Below are 21,393 nucleotides of genomic sequence, written 5' to 3'. Positions count from 1 at the left end.
AAAGAAGATGGGAACTCCAAAAGAACAATGTCAAAAAGCAGGCATGGCCAGACTCTAGCTGCTAGCGTCAGAAGGGATCTACACAGTACCTGTAGTAGAGTCCATGGTACACTGCACAAGGCACACTGACATCTCTAACATATACACATGAAACTTCTGTGTTTCAAGAAATCATTCAAACACAAATTGAAATAAATTCAACATAAATTCAGAATCTTACTAAAGCTAAAAAACTAGTCACTATGTCACTTTTATAGACTTTTCAGCTAACTTTAATATGTCACTAACTTAAAAAAACTAATTATGAAGATTGTTGGAAAGATAATTTGAAGTAGGACAATTAGGTGGGAAAAGATCCAAACTAACAGCTAAAATGTATAAAGCAGAAAGAAATACTACCGTGGAACAGAATATAACTGGGTATGGACCCAAATGGAGATAAAGTAGAACCTTTGCTAATTATTTGAATGTCAACATGACAGTTCTTGTACTGATATTTCAAACAAAATCATATATCATTACAAACATAACCATATAAACAATAAATCCTCTGCCAGTTACTTCAGAAAATTATTCTCCTCAATTAAATAAACCCTTTACCTCATAATGAATACATCATACATACATATACCCAGGCACTTCCCCCAATTTTTGGGGGTAGCCGACACCAACAATGAAACAAAACAAAAAAGGGGACCTCTACTCTCTACATTCCTTCAGCCTAACCAGGGACTCAACCGAGTTCAGCTGGTACTGCTAGTGTGCCACAGCCCAACCTCCCACATTTCCACCACAGATGAAGCTTCATACTGCTGAGTCCCCTACTGCTGCTACCTCCGCGGTCATCTAAGGCACCGGAGGAAGCAGCAGGGCCTACTGGAACTGCGTCACAATCGCTCTCCATTCATTCCTATTTCTAGCACGCTCTCTTGCCTCTCTCACATCTATCCTCCTATCACCCAGAGCTTTCTTCACACCATCCATCCACCCAAACCTTGGCCTTCCTCTTGTACTTCTCCCATCAACTCTAGCATTCATCACTTTCTTTAGCAGACAACCATTTTCCATTCTCTCAACATGGCCAAACCACCTCAACACATTCATATCCACTCTAGCCGCTAACTCATTTCTTACACCCGTTCTCTCCCTCACCACTTCGTTCCTAACCCTATCTACTCGAGATACACCAGCCATACTCCTCAGACACTTCATCTCAAACACATTCAATTTCTGTCTCTCCGTCACTTTCATTCCCCACAACTCCGATCCATACATCACAGTTGGTACAATCACTTTCTCATATAGAACTCTCTTTACATTCATGCCCAACCCTCTATTTTTTACTACTCCCTTAACTGCCACCAACACTTTGCAACCTTCATTCACTCTCTGAAGTACATCTGCTCCCACTCCACCATTTGCTGCAACAACAGACCCCAAGTACTTAAACTGATCCACCTCCTCAAGTAACTCTCCATTCAACATGACATTCAACCTTGCACCACCTTCCCTTCTCGTACATCTCATAACCTTACTCTTACCCACATTAACTCTCAACTTCCTTCTCTCACACACCCTTCCAAATTCTGTCACTAGTCGGTCAAGCTTCTCTTCTGTGTCTGCTACCAGTACAGTATCATCCGCAAACAACAACTGATTTACCTCCCATTCATGGTCATTCTCGCCTACCAGTTTTAATCCTCGTCAGAGCACTCGAGCATTCACCTCTCTCACCACTCCATCAACATACAAGTTAAACAACCACGGCGACATCACACATCCCTGTCTCAGCCCCACTCTCACCGGAAACCAATCACTCACTTCATTTCCTATTCTAACACATGCTTTACTACCTTTGTAGAAACTTTTCACTGCTTGCAACAACCTTCCACCAACTCCATATAACCTCATCACATTCCACATTGCTTCCCTATCAACTCTATCATATGCTTTCTCCAGATCCATAAACGCAACATACACCTCCTTACCTTTTGCTAAATATTTCTCGCATATCTGCCTAACCGTAAAAATCTGATTCATACAACCCCTACCTCTTCTAAAACCACCCTGTACTTCCAAGATTGCATTCTCTGTTTTATCCTTAATCCTATTAATCAATACTCTACCATACACTTTTCCAACTACACTCAACAAACTAATACCTCTTGAATTACAACACTCATGCACATCTCCCTTACCCTTATATAGTGGTACAATACATGCACAAACCCAATCTACTGGTACCATTGACAACACAAAACACACATTAAACAATCTCACCAACCATTCAAGTACAGTCACACCCCCTTCCTTCAACATCTCAGCTTTCACACCATCCATACCAGATGCTTTTCCTACTCTCGTTTCATCTAGTGCTCTCCTCACTTCCTCTATTGTAATCTCTCTCTCATTCTCATCTCCCATCACTGGCACCTCAACACCTGGAACAGCAATTATATCTGCCTCCCTATTATCCTCAACATTCAGCAAACTTTCAAAATATTCCGCCCACCTTTTCCTTGCCTCCTCTCCTTTTAACAACCTTCCATTTCCATCTTTCACTGTCTCTTCAATTCTTCCGCCAGCCTTCCTTACTCTCTTCCCTTCTTTCCAAAACTTCTTCTTATCCTCTTCATATGACTGACCCAATCCCTGACCCCACCTCAGGTCAGCTGCCCTCTTTGCCTCACGTACCTTGCGCTTTACTTCCACATTTTTCTCTCTATATTTTTCATACTTCTCTATACTATTATTCTGCAGCCATTCTTCAAAAGCCCTCTTTTTCTCTTCCACTTTTACCTTCACTCCTTCGTTCCACCATTCACTGCCCTTCCTCATGCTGCCTCCAACAACCTTCTTGCCACATACATCACTTGCAATCCCAACAAAATCTTCTTTTACTAACTTCCACTACTCCTCTAAATTACCAGTTTCTCTTACTCTCACCTCGTCATATGCCATTTTCAACCTTTCCTGATATTTACTTTTTACCCCCGGTTTTATTAACTCTTCAACCTTCACTACCTCCCTTTTACATCCACCTACTCTATTCCCCCACTCTTTTGCTACAACTAATTTTCCTTCCACCAAAAAATGATCAGACATACCGTTTGCCATACCCCTAAACTCGTGCACGTCTTTCAATCTTCCAAACATTCTTTTAGTTATCAACACATAATCCATTAATGCCCTTTCTACTACTCTTCCATTTGCCACTCTTACCCATGTATACTTATGAATATAATGAATACATGGCACACATAATAAAGATTAGAGCTTTATTTACCTCACAGCAATCTATTAACTAATAATGTACACTGAAAATCTTGCAGGTAACAATAAAATTCATGGCAGGGTTACCTAAATCCATCTGCTATTGGTTTATCTGGCTTATTTTTGCGTGTAGTTATGGCAGAACAAGTCTCAACTCGTGTCGGACACTTGTATTTATTTACAATCTCTTCTACATTCAGCGACTCGACTAAATCTATTTCATCCATGGCACCTTCAACATCCTGTTTGTTAGCTAGCCTGAAATAATTAAGAAGATAAATGTACTGTATTAGTGTTGTGTGCAATATTTTTCATAAATTTATTCACTGCAACTTTTTTAGCACATGAAGACACTGTAGAAGAGTTAACAAAAATTCAAACCACTTGTGTAGATTTTACTAAAATCTGTTTTAGAAACAAATTTTCTTGGTACATAATGACTATTGCAATGTTTAAGATACATTTAATCCTTGAAGACCAGAAATGCTATCTTTTGGAACTGTTTCCAAAAGGGTAGGACAGGAATAGTTAAGAAGTAAATTTTTTTATACCACAAAGTTTTACAAACTGAGAAGACAATTTCAAAGTGAAACACTGCAAATGCTGAAAAAATATAATTTCAATAATGGAATTTTATTTCTAAGCTGTACTTAATTTAATTTCATATCACTTTTTATTACCCTAAAAAGTAAAAATATCAAACATTTAAAAAGTAATTTGTATTTTTCCTCTCTATACAACCAGTATCCAGTATTCAGTATCCACAGGTAGTCCGGGTATGACAGCACTCTTGAGCCTCCATTTTGAATCTGCCTAGGACTTGCAAGTGGATGCTGTGGGAAGTGAAACCTATAGGACTTAGGTTTTATTGCTAGGAAAAATACAAATTACTTTCAAAATCTGTGATTTGTTCCAATGAGAATTCAAATCTTTGTCCTTTAGTAGAGGAGTCATTCTCAAGAGGGAGGAAGTCCCGTTCTACCAAATGGCTGGCTAGCCAGCTGGGATTACGATGCTCAGTCTGGTAAGAAGAGCAGACCAAAGGATCCTTGCATCACATGACACATTATTGAATGACCTACTGTGTTATGAGTAAGGAGTTTCTCAAACAAGAACCTATCTTCAGTGGGAACAATGCTCCTGTTAAGGAATAATATAAGTAGTGGATTTGTCTTAACTGACACACTCCCCCTAAAAAAAGAGTGTGAAGATTCTACACATTTATTACTAAGTAAAATAGCTACCTATCACTATGGTGCTCCCTGCATCAATGTCAGTTCCAGTTCCAGGTCCATCAAGTCTCACCAGCTGGTGGCAAGAGAGGGAAGGAAAGGAAAGAGGGAAGCAAGCCATTCATTCTCACTCTTAACCCTTAAAATTATAATGTAAATGTTATCTTAGACATGATGCTGCTACATTACTTGTTCAGCAACTATCACAGATCCAATGGAGAATGTATCCAGGGACAGGTGAGCACAGTCCCATAGACAGTATGCTGTGAAGGTGGTCTTCTGTCCCAGATGCCTGGGTAATGTAGTGGTTCTTTAGAAGGCTAATTGTACCAGTCACTCTAACTTAATGAGCTCTAAAAGAGACCAATGCCTATTGCCCTTGTTCTCTGTAGGCTATACTAAAGACTTCTTGAATCCAGAAGGAGATGATATTTCTGGGGATTTTCCTTCTTTGTCCTCCCTTTAAGTTTACTTGATCTTGTCTGTTTTATGTAGTCTCGTCGTCCTTACAGGATACAGAAGCCTGTCATCAGGATAATTGGTTGTCTCCTTCAGCGATGATACTGAAAAAGATTCAAACCTAAAGTCACTGATCTATGGGTTTTGTGTTGTTAGCACAAATTCAAGAACAAATGAAAATGTGATCTGTTTCCACCACCAGAAATATGACCAAGTATAGCAGAGCATGAAGCTTTCCTACTCAGTTGGTCGAAGGTAAGACTAATCAAAAAACTGTCTTGAGTGAGATCCCTGTCTGAAGTTTCTGTCAAAGGTTCATAAGAAGACTTCCAGATAGAGCGAAGGACTTTGGCTCCAAGCTGGGGGTTTGATTTCCCGAGGGGGACAAGATTGTTCAAAACTCCTTGAAAAAGCTGATAATTCTCACGAAGAAGAAAGGTCTACTTCCCTTAGTCTGTAGACTTGGCTCAAGGCTGAGCGATAGCCTTTAACCACCGAAACTGAGAGGAGTTTCTCATCACACAGGTACACAACAAAATCAGCAACTAGTAGAATAGAGGCTTTGAGTGGAGAAGCATTCCTCCTACAACACTAATCAATTACTTGGTAGACTGCTGTTGACGACTTTCGGTCTCTCTCCCTCTCATTGTTTTTTATCTACATTATTTCCAGCTTATTATTTCCTTTTAATAATATTTGATTCCTTCCTGCAAAATAAATCAATATAAGCCTTTTACTTTTAATAGTAAATACAATGGAAAAGACAACATATTCAAGTCTCCTTGAATTATATGTAAAATTTATATTCTACGTAGAAATAAAATTCTCTTTGTAATAACATTAACAAGCTCAGCTACCACCTGGTCTTGAAGCAACACAGAAAGTATCTTTTTTGTTTGTTCTATAAGGAAATGTTTTTCCTATCTCTCTCATTTCTGAACTGAAAATTTTAATTTTTTTATTAGAAGAAATCTCTTTACACATGGCATATGATAAGAGCAAGAAATAAGTCCCGCTATATTTTCAGTCCCCCACAATTTTTTAATTACAGTGGTACCTCTACATACAAATTTAATTTGTTCCACAATCAACTTCGGATGTAGAAAATGTTCGGATGTAGAAACGAATTTTCCCATAAGAATACATGGTAATTCATTTAATTCGTTCCTCAGCCTAAAAACCCATAATAAATCCTTAATACTGTAAATGGCTACACATAATTACACATAACAATAACATAACTGCATAATATGAAAGAAGCATGTAAAAAACGGATTTTGAGCGAAGCGAAAAATCTATTTTTGGGTGAGATAGCCATGGCGTCCTGATGGAAGGTTCCTTTTTGGTAGCTTCCTTGGGTATATAACTACTAAGATATTCCCAGAGAATTTAATCACAGGTTATCACAGAATTCGAACTTCTGGAGCGAGCATCCTAAAGGTTTCCCTTTAAGACATCGTATATCAACAGGGGACGCATGTATTAACGCGCCATATAGCTATCTGCATCCCACATAGAGTTAACACTTCGATGTGGAGGGGCAGAGAATAGCTGGGGAGCCGTTCCACAGCTAAACTCGTCCATGGCTACTTTTGGTACTCGAAACGTAAACAAACGGGTGCCATTGCTAAATGACGTCACGTCCGTCCTCATCCTGATGTCAGTTGCTTGCCGATCACCATGATACAGCAGGACAGGGTGGGGCCTGAAAGGCTGGACAAAGTAGCAGGGAGGGTCCATCAGGACTCCATGGCTATCTCACCCAAAAATAGATTTTTCGCTTCGCTCAAAATCCGTTTTTTGGGCTCAAGCCATGGCGTCCTGATGGAAGAATACCAGAGAATCAATGTATCGTGGTAGATTTCCCCTTGTAGAGTAAGTGCCGAGGGCTTTGAATAGGGTAAGCATAGTGACCTCGATAGAGGTTCCGTGGGGAATACAGTGAACCCTCGTTTATCGCGGTAGATAGGTTCCAGACCCGGCCGCGATAGGTGAAATTCCGCGAAGTAGTGGCATCATATTTACCTATTTATTTAACATGTATATTCGGACTTTTAAAACCTTCCCTTGTACGTAGTACTGTTAACAAACTACCCTTTAATGTACAGAACACTTAATGCATGTACTACAGCACCCTAAACTATAACAGGCACAAATATTAAAGGCGATTTTATATCATGCGTTTCCTAAATACCTAAAAAGCACGATAAAAAATGGCAACCAATGTTTTGTTTACGTTCATCTCTGATCATAATGAAGAAACAAACTCATTTAGTGTACACATATATGTATAGGTTAGTTTTTGCATCGATTATATTGATTATACAGTTTGTTGATTCTTTTATTACCAATGTTTTACTTTATTTTTCTTAGGACTTCCAAATGAAATTTTTCTCTTTATGACGCCGCCTGAAACGACGGCGTCATACAGTACTGTACGCTCAGTAAACAACCACGCGCAGAACAAACAAGGCCTTTAACGCGCATGATGATAGTGATAAATAATGATACAGTACAGTATTTACAGTAAAAGGATTTACAAAATATGTTACCTTACAAATATAATTTATCGTATCGATATAAAATCATACAGTACTGTACAGTACATATTGTACGTAGCAAAGCAGGAAAACAATTTACGAGAGAAAGAGAGAGAGAGAGAGAGAGAGAGAGAGAGAGAGATTGTTTTACATACGTACTGTAAATGTATATTTTAAACAAAAAAATCAATTTACGAGAGAGAGAGAGAGAGAGAGAGAGAGAGAGAGAGAGAGAGAGAGAGAGAGAGAGAGAGAGAGAGAGAGAGAGAGAGAGATTGTTTTACGTACGTAAATGTAAATTTTAAGCAAAAAAAATATGATAGGTTACAACATGTAGACTTTTAAAACCTTCCCTTTAACTAAATGCATACAGTACGCACAGTACTAAACTATAAAACAGGCACAAATACAGTTTTAGAATGTGAGAATATTAAAGTAAAAAATAAAGATTGTTACAGTACTCACCACGAAAGAAGTTCAAGAAAAACTTGAATGATGATGGAGATGAATTTGCTGCACAGTAGAAATGATGATGATGAAGCTGATGATGTGTTCTACTGTGCAGCCAGGTAGTATTTTACGTCTCTTCAGACGGAGGTGTCTTTTCCTGGGACACCTCTTCAACTTCTTCCTGGGAAACTTCTTCAATTTCTTCCGAAGGCGTACTAGCAGGAGGAACTGGCTCTTTTTTGCGAGGCTGGAAGAACATTGTGATCGGAAGTTGTTGCCGCTGCTTCTTTTTTCGATCTAAGAGCATCTTGTAGGGAGTCATTATGTCATCAACCTTGTTGCAGAATTGCATCGACCGAACCATATCCTCGTCCCACTCTTGCAACATTTCTTTCACCTCCTTTATATGGTTGCAGACCTTGGCAAGCCGTTCTAGTGTTAAGCCCGTTTCTTCGACATTTTCTTGGGTCTCTTCCTGGGTTTCACTCTCTTCTTCGCTTGCCGATTTCGTCAGGTCTTCGAGGTCTGCGTCAGTTAGGGGCTGGGAATGGCAGTCCAACAACTCGTCGACGTCTTCAGTCGTCATGTCGCCAAACCCGTCACCTCCAATTATGGCAGCCAACTGCACAGATTTGTGTACTGCAGAGTGTTGGATTTCAGCAGGTGTAAATCCCTCGTCGTCGTAAACAATCTCGGGCCGCAACTTCTCCCAGCTCGCATTCACAGTTGCAGGGGTTTCATCTCTTGAAGTGCCTTCTGAATATTCTTCAGGCACGTGGCTATGGTGTACTGCCGCCAGTATGCCTTCAAGTTAAAATCTTCATCCTCATTCTCTTGGGCAGCATCCACACACGCAACGAGGTCCGCCAAGGTATTCTTCGTGTAGAGGGCCTTGAACGCCCTGATAACCCCCTGGTCGATCGGTTGAATTAATGACGTGGTGTTGGGTGGCAGGAACTCAACCTGAACGCCCTCACGCGACAGGTCAGTTGCGTGTCCACCAGCGTTATCCATAAGGAGAAGGATCTTGAATGGCAAGCCCTTCTCTACGAGATATTCATTGACTTGCGGGATGAAACACTGGTGGAACCAGTTGGAGGTCAGCATCTTCGTAATCCATGCTTTTGGATTATGCATCCAGTACACGGGAAGGAGATTCTTATTCTTATTTTTCAAAGCGCGAGGATTTTTCGACTTATAAATAAGCCCCGGCTTTAGCATAAATCCAGCAGCATTGCCACACATCACGAGGGTAACACGATCCTTGAATGCTTTAAAGCCAGAGGCTTTGGCTTCCTCTTTGAACAGGAAAGTTCGCGACGGCATTCTCTTCCAAAACCAGCCGGTCTCATCCATATTAAAGACTTGTTCCGGCTTGTATCCACCTTCGGCGATAATATTCTTGAACGTCTGGTTCACGTAAGTTTCAGCAGCGGCAGTGTCAGCCGAAGCAGCCTCCCCATGCAGGGAAACGCTTTTCAGGGCGAAGCGTTTCTGAAACTTCGCGAACCATCCTTTGCTGGCGGAAAAATGTTGTTTCTGAGGCTGGGAATCAGTGGATGTCCCTGGTTGAGGATCATCTGCATCATCATCTTCTTCAGCATGGTTGCCATCGTCGTCTTGAGGTTCCTTTGCAGCAAAATTCTGATACAAGCTCAAAGCCTTTGTTCGGATGGTGTTTGTATCCAAGGCTATGTTCTTCTTCTGGCAGTCGGCAATCCACACAGCTAAAGCACCTTCCATGCGTACGATCGTTTTATTACGCGTTGTAACGACTCGCTTCGCTGATCTGCTAAAGGTGATTGCAGCCGTCTTTCTAATGTTCGCCTCGTCCTTCTTGATATAGCGAACAGTAGATTCGTTGATCCCAAAATGGCGCGCCGCGGACGCGTAACTTCTACCATATTTTAACATATCGAGAAGCGTAACCTTCTCAGCAATCGTCATCATCCTTCGGTGGCGTTTAGGCTCACTACCAGCCTTAGTAGAAGCAGAACGCTTGGGAGGCATTGTACAGTAGGATTTGACAAAAAGTTCAACTTAAAAAGGTCACACACAGCACAGATTACAACTTCACAAACTTAAGAACGTCTACTCAGCGATACGCGGGAACAGAGAGTGGACGACCCGGGCCCGCGAGAACCTAGATGCTGCGGGTTGGAGATGAGGGCAAAACACCAATCACAGGCTAGATAACAAAACTTGAGTTCTGATTCGTCATCTATCAGCGCTTGAACCAATCACAACCCATCTTACAGTATATGATGCGTAGGTTACCAACTCATACAAGATACCCCGCGCATACCATACGTACAGTATTAATAATAATAATAATAAATAATGATAATAATACAGTACAGTACTGTAATAATAATAATAATAATAATGATAATAATAATAACAATCATAATTTTATTAACAACAACAATAATAATAATAATAACAATAATAATAATAGCTTTACGTATGCTATTTTTTTCTTTTGTAGGATGTCTCTCTCTCTCTCTCTCTCTCTCTCTCTCTCTCTCTCTCTCTCTCTCTCTCTCTCTCTCTCTCTCTCTCTCTCTCTCTCATACGCTTATTCGAAATGTGATTTTTGCAACAAAGAATATTATTGGATGTAGTACTACGTACGTATACATACAAAAGATTCATGGAAAAGAAGCACATCCATTACATTTGTAGTACAGTAGTAGCCATCAGCAGCCTTACACCATTCTAATATTGTATGACTGCATCTGATTTGCGTTTCATATTCGATTTAATTTTACTACGTACTGTATACAGTACTGTATTATCGTATGATCACATTCTCTTTTCGTGTTTTATTTCTTTCTGTGCTAAATTATATATCATATGTAATGCAATGAACAATCAGTAAGAGCAGATATTACTAATTACAGTATTAATGGAATTACAGGTAACAAAATATCGTATTTGGGGGTCTTCAGATTTCGCGGTATTTTCGAAATTTCCGGAAAATCCGCGATATGTATATATATATATATATATGGGTTATGGAAAAAAACCCGCGAAGTGGTGAATCCGCGATGGTCGAACCGCGAAGTAGCGAGGGTTCACTGTATTACATAGCATAGGTGAGTATATAATATGGATTGAACCTTATTATTCTTCATAATTTTTTAAAGAAAAGGGGATAATGAAACTATGACAATCATGTATTTCATAGTATAAGTAGGAGCGGATTGAGACGCACAAGTAATAAAATAGAAATTTTATTTCACAATTGCAGAATATGGTAAATAAATGCAATAAGGGATGTAAAAGTAATTTACATTACTGTAAATTATAATGTACATAGTAATGAAAGACTTCGCTCTTGAATCTGAAAGAAAATTTCAAATTATTAGAAGGCACAGGTTCCAGAGGAACGTCAGTCTTTAATAAGGAAAAAACACATCATGCTCTAGGCATGCGGCACTCATGTGACGACTATGACATTTCACCTTGTAAAGAGCAGTCTATGAAAAAACACTAAGTGTCTCTGAAATCACTACGTATCACACGAGGGTCAACATAGGCACCCGAAGAGTTAAGGTCCCAAGTAACTCACTGTTCTATGCAGAGTTAGGTGCAGGTTTCATAACACTACCTGCGGCTACCACGAAATGTTTGACTTCATGCACTTGTTTCGCGTAATGTTTGAAGAAAACACGCGAGGATTTCCAGCCTGTGAAACTCTTGAGGCTTTAGAAATTCATGCTCTGAAAGAAATTCAGAGACGAAACGACTTTTCTAGGATCATGACCTGCGGGTGTACTGTCAGGATCCACTCTGCGAATGAAGTAGGTGATTTTTGCTCTTAGTTGTTTCAGTGACAGGTCGCTACCCGATGTTTCTCATTTGAAGAGTTGGCCTCCACCAAACGTCGGATCTGGGAAGAGGGTAAGGTCTCCTGAGTCTGTAAACAGGATGTGACCCTCGTCTCTTGATAATGCCACTATTTCGCTGACTCGGCCTCCTGAGGCAGGAGCAAAAAGAAATATAACTTTTTGAGTCAGATCCTTAAGAGGGCACGAATCGTTGTCCAAGTTGGAGGCAAAATGGAGCACCTTGTCCAGGGACCAGGAGATAAGTTTTGGTGGAGGTGCTGGGTGTAGACGAGCGCATGCCTTCGGCAGTTTATTGAAGACGTCGCTGGACAGATCAATCTGGAAGGCGTACAGTAGTGGTCTAGTCAAGGCCGATTTGCAGGTAGAAATCGTTGGCTGCGAAGCCATGTCCATGAAGGTGAATGAAGAAGGACATGCAAAAATCAATTGTGATTTTCGTAGGATTTTTTGCCTTGACGAATGAGACCCATTTTCTCCAGGATGATTCGTATTGCCGTCGTGTGGAATCGGTCTTGTATTCCTCGAGGAAGTCGAGACTTTTCTTCGAGATCCCAAACCTCTTCTTCGCGGCTAGGGAGAGACAATCATGAGATGAAGGTCCCTGACTTTCGATGATGAAGTGAAGACAGTCGACTTCTGTACTTGCTGGGAGAGAACTAGGCCCGGGAGAGGGATCAGCGTGGGTTGTAGCTCCAGGACTAGGGGGTACCAGTTGCTCCGGGGCCACTTGGGAGCCACTAGGGCCGTTATCCCTTTGAAGGTTCTCAGTTTGGAAAGGACTTTCAGCAGAAGGTTGGTGGGAGGGAACAGGTAGATCCTGGACCATCTGTTCCAATCCAGTGACATGGCGTCCACTGCTTCTGCCTTGGGGTCCTCGTACGGGGCCACATATCGAGGAAGTTGATTGTTGTCGCTCGTTGCGAAGAGATCGATCTGAAGTTCTGGGACTTGGTGAGAGATGAAGGAGAAGGATCTTGCATCTAGAGACCATTCCGACTCTATCGGGTTTGTCCAAGATAGAGCGTCCGCCGTCACGTTGCGGAATCCTTGTAGATGAACTGCAGACAGGTGCCATTTCTTCTTCTCTGCCAGACGGAAGATTGGAAGAAGGACCTGATTTATCTGGGGCGATCTTGAGCCTTGGCGATTGAGACATCGAACTACCACCGAGTTGTCCAGGGTTAGACGAATATGGATCAAGGAAGGCGGGGAGAGTTTCTTCAGAGTTAGAAGGACCGCCATGGCCTCCAAGATGTTAATGTGAAACGTCTTGAATAGGGGAGACCATGTTCCTTGAGCCTGTTTTTGGTGGGAGTGACCTCCCCAACCCTCCAGCGAAGCGTCCGTGTGGATGTTGAGTGATGGAGGTGGGTGTTGAAGAGGGATGGACCTTTTCAGGGCCTTTGCTTCCGACCACGGCGTTAGGAGTAACCGAAGTCTGTTTGGGAGCCGTCTCTTGAGGTTTCTTCGAGCGATGGATGCGGAACGTCTCCAGACTCCCGCGGCATCCTTTAGCTGTGCACGTAGCACTGGGTTTGTCACTGAGGCGAACTGTAGAGAGCCTAGAACTCGTTCCTGCTGACGTCTTGAGATCCGTTTGGACTTCAGCAGTCTTTTGACAGACCCTGCTATTTCCTTCCTTTTCTTCTGGGGAATGGAAAGGCGGTGTGACTGAAGATTCCATTGGATTCCTAACCACTGGAACTTGAGCTGGAGAGAGGCGAGATTTCTTTCTGTTTATCTTGAATCCCAGGTGTTCCAGAAACTGGGTGACTTTGTCGCAGGATCTTAGACAATCTTCGGGCGATGGAGCCCAGACCAGCCAGTCGTCGAGGTAGGCCATCACCTGGACACCGCGGAGGCGGAGCTGTTGAAAGATGGCGTCTGCCAGGGGCCACATTGAGGCTGAAGGGCATAGCCCTGAAAGGGTAGCTTTCCCTTTGTAGTCGAAATCCTAGGTAGGAGGAAGCGTGGTGGTTCATTGGAACGTGCCATTAGGCATCTGCCAGGTCTATGGAGACTGTAGGAACCTTAAGGCAGAAGGGTCCTTATCTGTTGAAGAGTCAGCATCTTGAACTTGTTGTTGGCTATGAACTTGTTGAGGGGGGGTAAGTCTAGAATGACTCTGAGTTTGTCGGAGTCCTTCTTGGGCACGTAAAACAGTCTCCCTTGGAACCTGGTTGACTTTACCCTCCTTATCACCTTCTTGTTCAAGAGTTCTAGGACATATTCTTCCAGAAGGGGGGTTGACTGTTGGAAGAACTGCTGGAAGGTTGGGGGTGGTTGAGTCCAGCTCCAGCCTAGACCCTTCTTGACGATGCTGTGCCCAGGGATCAAAGGTCCAACGATCCTGGAATTGGCGGAGTCTTCCTCCCACCGGAAGCACTTCATTGCTTCTGGTTTCCCGAGGGTTTACTACCTCGGCCGCTAGCTCCCTTTCCTCCTCTGCCTCTGGAGGGACGGCGAGATGCGTCTCTGCCTACACCTCTGTTTGAGCCTCTACCTTTGGGACGAAAGGTAGTTGACTGTTGCTCGAAAGCAGGGGTGAAAACCGGCGACTGTGACAAGACCGGTTGGGTGACCAGCTGAAAGGTCTGCTGTGGCTGAGCTGCCACTTGGGGAGTAGCGGATCCCGGAAACTGCCGTCTCTCTTGACGTTGCTGGGGTTTTGGTTTTGTGGGTTTCCTCTTAGGTTGAGGGCCGTCGTCCTGAGGATTTCCTTTTCTTCGACATGCCCCACTTGTGGAGAAGGTTCCTGTTCTCCGTGGCGGCCTTGTCGGTGATCTCTTTCACAAGGGAGGAGGGAAAGAGGTGCTTACCCCAGATGTTGGAGGAAATCAGCCTCCGGGGTTCGTGTCTCACTGTAGCACTGGAGAACACGAATTCACGACAGGCTCTACGAGCCTTCGTGAAGCTGTACAGATCTTTTACTACGGTCGCCAAATATGTTTTGGTGAGAAACTTGTAGTAGTCAGTGACCCTAGTGTCACCGGCCATGACTTCGAGCTGTACCTGGAGGGACATGGATGCGGCGAGCCTTTCCTTCGTGTCATGTTCCCGACGAAGGAGATAGTCATTAAGTTTCGGGAGGTCTTCGTTAAACTGACGGCCAGCGACGTCAGGTTCTAGTTTTCCCACCACAAATGTTGGCTGGACATCTTTCCAGTGTCTAACATCAGGGGGAGTAGTCAGGGAGAAGGGTCTGCACTACTCCAGTGCAGGGTAAGGTTTTCCTTCTTCCACTGCCTTATGTACCGCAGTGAAGGCCTTTTCCAAGAAGGGGAGGGTCGCATCGTCTTGTGCGACATAGGTAGGGTGCTTCTTGCTAAGCGCCGAAAGTTTCGAGCAGGTGAAGCCCCTACTTTTCACTGTATTGGCCAGCATAGCCTGGGCCTTCGCGAGATCGAACACTATCACCTCCTTTGGTTCGGTCTCTTCTTTAGAGGCAGGTTCGGATCGAAGTCGGACGTAACAGTCCGGATAAGCCTCAAAGTTCGGGAAGAATTCCACTTCTTCCAGCACAATCGAGCCAATCTTTTCGCTTATGAAGATCTTGCCCATTGTAATTGGCATGTGCTCGGCATACCTCCAGGGGTTGGTATCTGAGCATGCGGGGAGGTCCTTTACCGAAATCCTTTTCGGCTGCTTCGAACTTCCCATGTTGGTCCTGAAGAACTCATGCGTCTCGCGGAGTTTCTTATCCATGAGAGCCTCAAGCATTTTGAAGATCTCCTGGGTGTTGGATGGGGTGGGATCCGGGGTAGCGGATGTAGACAGAAGTGCTGTACATCCGTCAGTGTAGGAGTCGGTGTGGGGGTGGAAGGCGGAGCGACCTCCTGCTCCGACTCAGGGTATTCCACCTGGTCTTCCTCATAGTCCAATTCTTTGTCCATGAGGTTCCTCTCCGTATTCTCTGACACTTCCGACATACGTTCCGCGTTGTCGGCATCCAAACGGCACTCGTGCATGGACTGAGCCATGACTACGTCCAGTTCCACCGTTATCTGGACGGTGGGGATCTGATCCTTGGGGACCACAGAGTCTGGGGATGCCTTCGGGAAAAGCAAGGACCTCAAGTCTTCGGTGGCAAGGTATGGTCCGGTGGCGTTCTTTTGGAAGCCACGCACCCACTTGCGTAGCTTCTCTCGAGAAGCGTCCCTAACCTCCGCTGAAGGAGGATTGTAGAACGCCTCGACCAGGCGGTCTTTGCAGACTGTACAGTTCTGCGGGTCCCAAAACTTCAGATCGCCTTTCTTGTTGGCGCAAGGGGTGTGGGTCCTACACGCCGTGTGCCCGTAGAAGTGCGGGCGCTTCACTCCACAGAAGTTGTGGTCACACTTCACGTACTCCTCCTGTAAGAGAAAGAGAACATGAGTATATGGAAGTCATACCAATGACTTATAATATTCTAAAGTTAAATATTAAAAGGTTAATTTTAACTTAATCTCAAGTAATTAATAACCTTGTGATGTTAGAGAGTGGAGCGGGAAATGAAGTAGATACACATACTCCGTGTATCCCGCCCGGCTGGTTACCGTAACCTTATCCATAGGCAATTTGTTTGTGGCCGAGGATACAAGGCAGAATTCTTCATAGATTGCCAGGGAGGCAAAGGGAATTCTAGCAGGAATTGCCTAAGATATAAATCTGGGACTGAGACCACTCAGGCCATTAAAATGGGGGTGTAGAAGCCCCATAGGGTAACGGTTTCCGGCAACCAGCCATGCTAAGATACACACCGCATGCTGGAAAATTGTGATATGCAAGAAGACAGCACGGCTATTAATAGAACGGTAAGACAATACCTATCTATTTATGTAGCCAAGCCATCTGGCTGCAGTGTAAGGCTATCAGCATGGTGTTGATAGCTGGGAGAAGGGGTGCAAGTCTCTTGGCGTCTCCGGAAGGCGCCGGCAGACCGACAGCACGCCGGAGGCCGCTCCAACAGTTTCTGGCATTAGTGAAGACACATAGAGAAGTCAAGAATAATGCCAGGATGGCGGCCGCCGGCACAGCGCGGCACGCCGGCGGGGGCTCCGGCTGCCGGCTTGGTGATAGGGACAAAGGATAGGCTATAGCAAAACCGGACCGCCGGCAATGGATGCCGGCACGCCGGGGGCCGGCCCGATGGACGGACGGCCGAAGCTAGGAGGTATGAGGGTAGGCCATCGGCTGTACACCGACGGGAGGCGGAAGCCCTCCGGCACACGGAGGACTGTCGGCCAGGGGGGAACAAGGAATGTGTCACCAAGGGGGAGGGCGGTATCGCCGGCAGTAGAGGCGGCAAGGGACCAGCACCAGGACAGTGAAAAGAGACAGAAGGAGGGATGGAAGGGGTAAGGACACGAACCCCAAAGCATCCCACCTGAATGGGTGTACCCATGATAGAGGCTAGCCCTATCACCCAATGGCAGGGGGCCGCAGACGGCTGGGAGCCAGGGTAGCCCAAGGGAGGGCTAGGGAACACCCAAGAGGGTGGAGAACCCCTGCGGACAAAACGCATCCAGTGGCTAACCCCATAGGACACTATGAAGGGTATATGTACCAGAGCAGCCTGCACACAGGGACTCAAGATAGCCCTGTCACTCCACCCTAAGGAGGAGTTGTAGGACAGGGGACAAATGGGTATAGGCTAACCTAAGTATAGGCTAGGCCATACAAGGGACAGGTGGGGAGGAGAGAAGAAGCAGGGTCTTCCATAGGGGAGGCTCTGTACCAAAGCGGCCACCAAGGAAGGGAGGACGCTCCCTAGCCTAAGGTAGGCAGCCTGACTGAAAACGGTGCATAGGTACCGTTTCAAGCAAGGCACAGAACTAGCTCCCCCCAAGGCCTAACCTAGAGCAGGGATGTTACACCCTAAGCTAGGAAGGCAGGAAGACATATCACAATTGCAAGGAAGGTCAGGTAACCTAACCTCAGCAATTGAGGAAGGGCAGGCCGTTCCTCATTCTCGGACGCAACCCTAAGGGGGGATCATTCCCTTAGGGAGGACAGAGAAGCGATAGGTACTCTGGTATGAACTTGATCCCCTTACATGGTAGGGGGAGCAAGGCTACACAGAGGGAATGCCCTAAGGCAGGGGGTGAAGGGAGCATATAGGGGTCCTACATTTAGGTTAGGTTAGAAAGGCACACTATCAAACCTATTCCCTATATGGTCCCTGAAGGCGAAAACACTTGCATCACAGTAAACAGTATCATAAATAATGCCACTATCTTCATAACTTAACCTAGGATCACTGTAATATATCATGCATGAACACTGGTGATAGGCACTCTGGCCTAGGGGCTAAGCTAGCGATCTAGTATGGGGTCAGGCGATGACCAATAAAAAAGCGTCAAAACACGATATATAAAGTTCCTAGCTATGAAGACTAAATAACTAATAGTATCAATTAGTTAATAAGACCGGAATAAGCTGTTCAGGCTAGCTAAATCACGCATGCAATGTAACAGCGACGCCATAAAATGGCGTGTCCGGTAGCAGCACAGCTCTGCCAGAAAACATAAAATATCTCGAAAAGTAAAAGTTACTTTACGGTCAGAGCTTATTTAAACAATACTGGAACCTGGTACTCAACTTTCCAGAAGAAGGCGAGGCCAAGGGTAGCAACATAACGAAGATGCAAGCCGATGAAAATAGCACAATGAAAAATCCGTCTTAGTAAGGCAAGCTACTAGTAGAAGGATGAGGACGGACGTGACGTCATTTAGCAATGGCGCCCGTTTGTTTACGTTTCGAGTACCAAAAGTAGCCACGGACGAGTTTAGCTGTGGAACGGCTCCCCAGCTATTCTCCGCCCCTCCACATCGAAGTGTTAACTCTATGTGGGGTGCAGATAGCTATGTGGCGCGTTAATACATGCGTCCCCTGTTGATATACGATGTCTTAAAGGGAAACCTTTAGGATACTCGCTCCAGAAGCTAGAATTCTGTGATAACCTGTGGTTAAATTCTCTGGGAATATCTTAGTAGTCATATACCCAAGGAAGCTACCAAAAAGGAACCTTCCATCAGGACACCATGGCTTGAGCCCAAAAAAGATAATTATAAAGAAATAATAAATAAAAAATGTGTTTTATTGCCACTTTACCTTAGAGACAGGCCAACGCAGGTGTAGGATTTGCTACGCCAGGAGGAGACGGACGATCGGCGAGAAGGTAGACATGGTGTTAACATGTTCTTTAAATAAATACTCTCTCTCTCTCTCTCTCTCTCTCTCTCTCTCTCTCTCTCTCTTTTGTTCTTCTTCACTGTTAAGTGTTAGAGACGTCTATTAATTTTTTCTGAGAGAGAGAGAGAGAGAGAGAGAGAGAGAGAGAGAGAGAGATTAAACAAAAATCAGAGATTAAAAAAAAATGTATTGTGTACATATGATCTTTAACAGCGTTAACGAGTTGAAAGACAGTTAAATGTAACTAAAAAAACAATATCAGCGAATCTGAATTCCTTTATTAACTAAAACAAATATTGATACAAACACACTCGTGTGCGTATGCGGAAACACTCACACACGCACGAGGAGACACGATCGGCGAGAAGGTAGAGATGGTGACTGCAATAACATACCGTAACTTACACTACGGAAATTTTAATCTAACTTAGCTTATTTATTTTTTTTTTATTTTATATTTCATATTTTTTACATTTTTCTTCTTTTGATTTTTTATTTTCATCACTTTCAGTGACGAGTTACGGTATGTTATCGCAGTCACCATCTCTACCTCCTCCCCGACAGTCTCTCTTACTGCGTAGCAATTTTTGCACCTGTGTGTGTGTTTGTGCATATGCACACGAGTGTGTTTGTATTTGTTTTAGTTAATAAAGGAATTCAGATTAGCTGTTATTACTTTCTTAGTTAATTTAATTGTTTTTCAACTCGTTGACGCTGTTAAAAATCATATGTACTCTAAACACATTTTTGTTTAATCTCTCTCTCTCTCTCTCTCTCTCTCTCTCTCTCTCTCTCTCAGAAAAAAATAATAGACGTATCTAACACTATAACAGCGAAGAAGAACGAGAGAGAGAGAGAGAGAGAGAGAGAGAGAGAGAGAGAGAGAGATTTTATTTAAAGAACATGTTTATGCTATGTTTAGAGAGAAACAGAAAAAGAGAGAATTCTTATTTAAAAGAGCTTGTTAATGCTATCATGGTTTTCTTTGCTTCACTTTTTTCTTTCTTTCTGTTCATCACGCTGGCCCTTCTCACAAATGATCGTTGCCAACAATCTCTTTGTCCTTTATCCCTATCAACAAAAGGCGTTCTATCTCTTCCAGGGTATTGCTAAGATGTCTTGTAATAATGGTGATCCCCTTCGATGGTTATTTGCTTTAATGGCTGCCTTCAGCTTGATGATCCTCGAGATCATAGGCCTATTCCGGCCATATTGTTTAGCCATACAGTATCACTCACATGCACACTGCTCTCATGTTTTTCTATACAGTAATTTCTTGCTTCAATTCTAATGAAAGAATTGCCTTCTTCCTGTACTGAAACTTAGCTTCTTAGGCACCATGATTATAGGTAAAATCAAAAAGGAAATGTGAGAAAAGGAAGAAAATAAGCACTGTTTAATAACAGACCAAACAGAGGACAACCACAAGATACACACAAGAATAGAAAACTGAGCACTCGACGCTCAATGGCGTAATGTTTACTTCGTGTGTCGAAATAAAATTCGGGTGTAGAGTAAAAAATTTGCTCGAATTTTACTTCGGATGTTGGAAAATTCGGATGTAGATACGTTCGTGTGTAGAGGTTCCACTGTATTTATAACGACATAAAACGGGGGAAAAAAGGTTCATAGCCGTTGACAACTTCGAGTGATTTACCAGGAATGGGATGTTTGCTTCAAGTGCTCAACACTACACTTATAGTACACTGTATCAAAACTTGAGATAATTATATTTGAACAGCCACCAGGACAGATCCTCTCGGACTTCCTGTGTCGCCTCGACTATCATGTCTGGAGGGTCAGACCTCTGTTTCCAACTGGACTTCAGAGTCCACCGCATTGAACAAAAATAAAAAATACCATGCGGAGCCAGACATTCCAGGAAAGACAGATGCCTAAGCAGTCTCAGCCAGTTTTTGCTGTATGGGATTCCTAAGTCAAGAAGAGTGTTGAAACCTGTTTAACCTTTGTAACTTTCCTTGTGATGGATGGGATGGCTTTCCCTTGAATAGTGTCTATACTCAACTCCAAGTAGAGGTTCTAACATGGGGTGAGAATAGACCTCTCAAAATTCATCCGGATCTCCGAATCCTGACAAAACTCGAGAAGGGAGTCCTTATGGAGTAGGGGTAGGGGTAGATTATGGCAAACGCTGGCAATGCCCAATGAAGAATTATTGAGGTTCTGGCAACCACCAACAAATCAATCATCGAGGTATCGGAAAAGTCTTTTTCCCATCAAGTGCAACCAGGCTGAGGCCAATGTGAACACTACTCATAAACACTATGGGGTTGTGGAAAGTTTGAAGCAGAGACCCCAAAACTGGAATTTTCCTGTTCCAGGGGGAACCCGAAGGGGCTTCCTTGAGTTTTGGTGAACTGGAATTTGAAAGTAGACTATGTGTCTTTCAAG

General features: G+C 43.5%; 1 protein-coding gene across 6 annotated transcripts in view; it reads right to left on the bottom strand.

Annotated features, from left to right (window-relative positions):
- LOC137625416 (ADP-ribosylation factor-like protein 13B) overlaps positions 1 to 21,393 on the bottom strand; it is a 322,821-nt gene that overhangs the window by 138,628 nt on the left and 162,800 nt on the right. For all 6 annotated transcript variants that reach the window (XM_068356324.1, XM_068356323.1, XM_068356325.1 and 3 more), the window contains one exon: positions 3,361 to 3,531. In XM_068356324.1, coding sequence (XP_068212425.1) covers positions 3,361 to 3,531 — 171 coding nt within the window. The remainder of the gene's footprint in view (positions 1 to 3,360; positions 3,532 to 21,393) is intronic.

Source organism: Palaemon carinicauda, chromosome 32, assembly GCF_036898095.1.
Source record: "Palaemon carinicauda isolate YSFRI2023 chromosome 32, ASM3689809v2, whole genome shotgun sequence".
Taxonomy (NCBI): Eukaryota; Metazoa; Arthropoda; class Malacostraca; order Decapoda; family Palaemonidae; genus Palaemon; species Palaemon carinicauda.
Note: the sequence above shows the minus strand (reverse complement) of the source record. Positions and strands in the feature narration are given on the sequence as shown.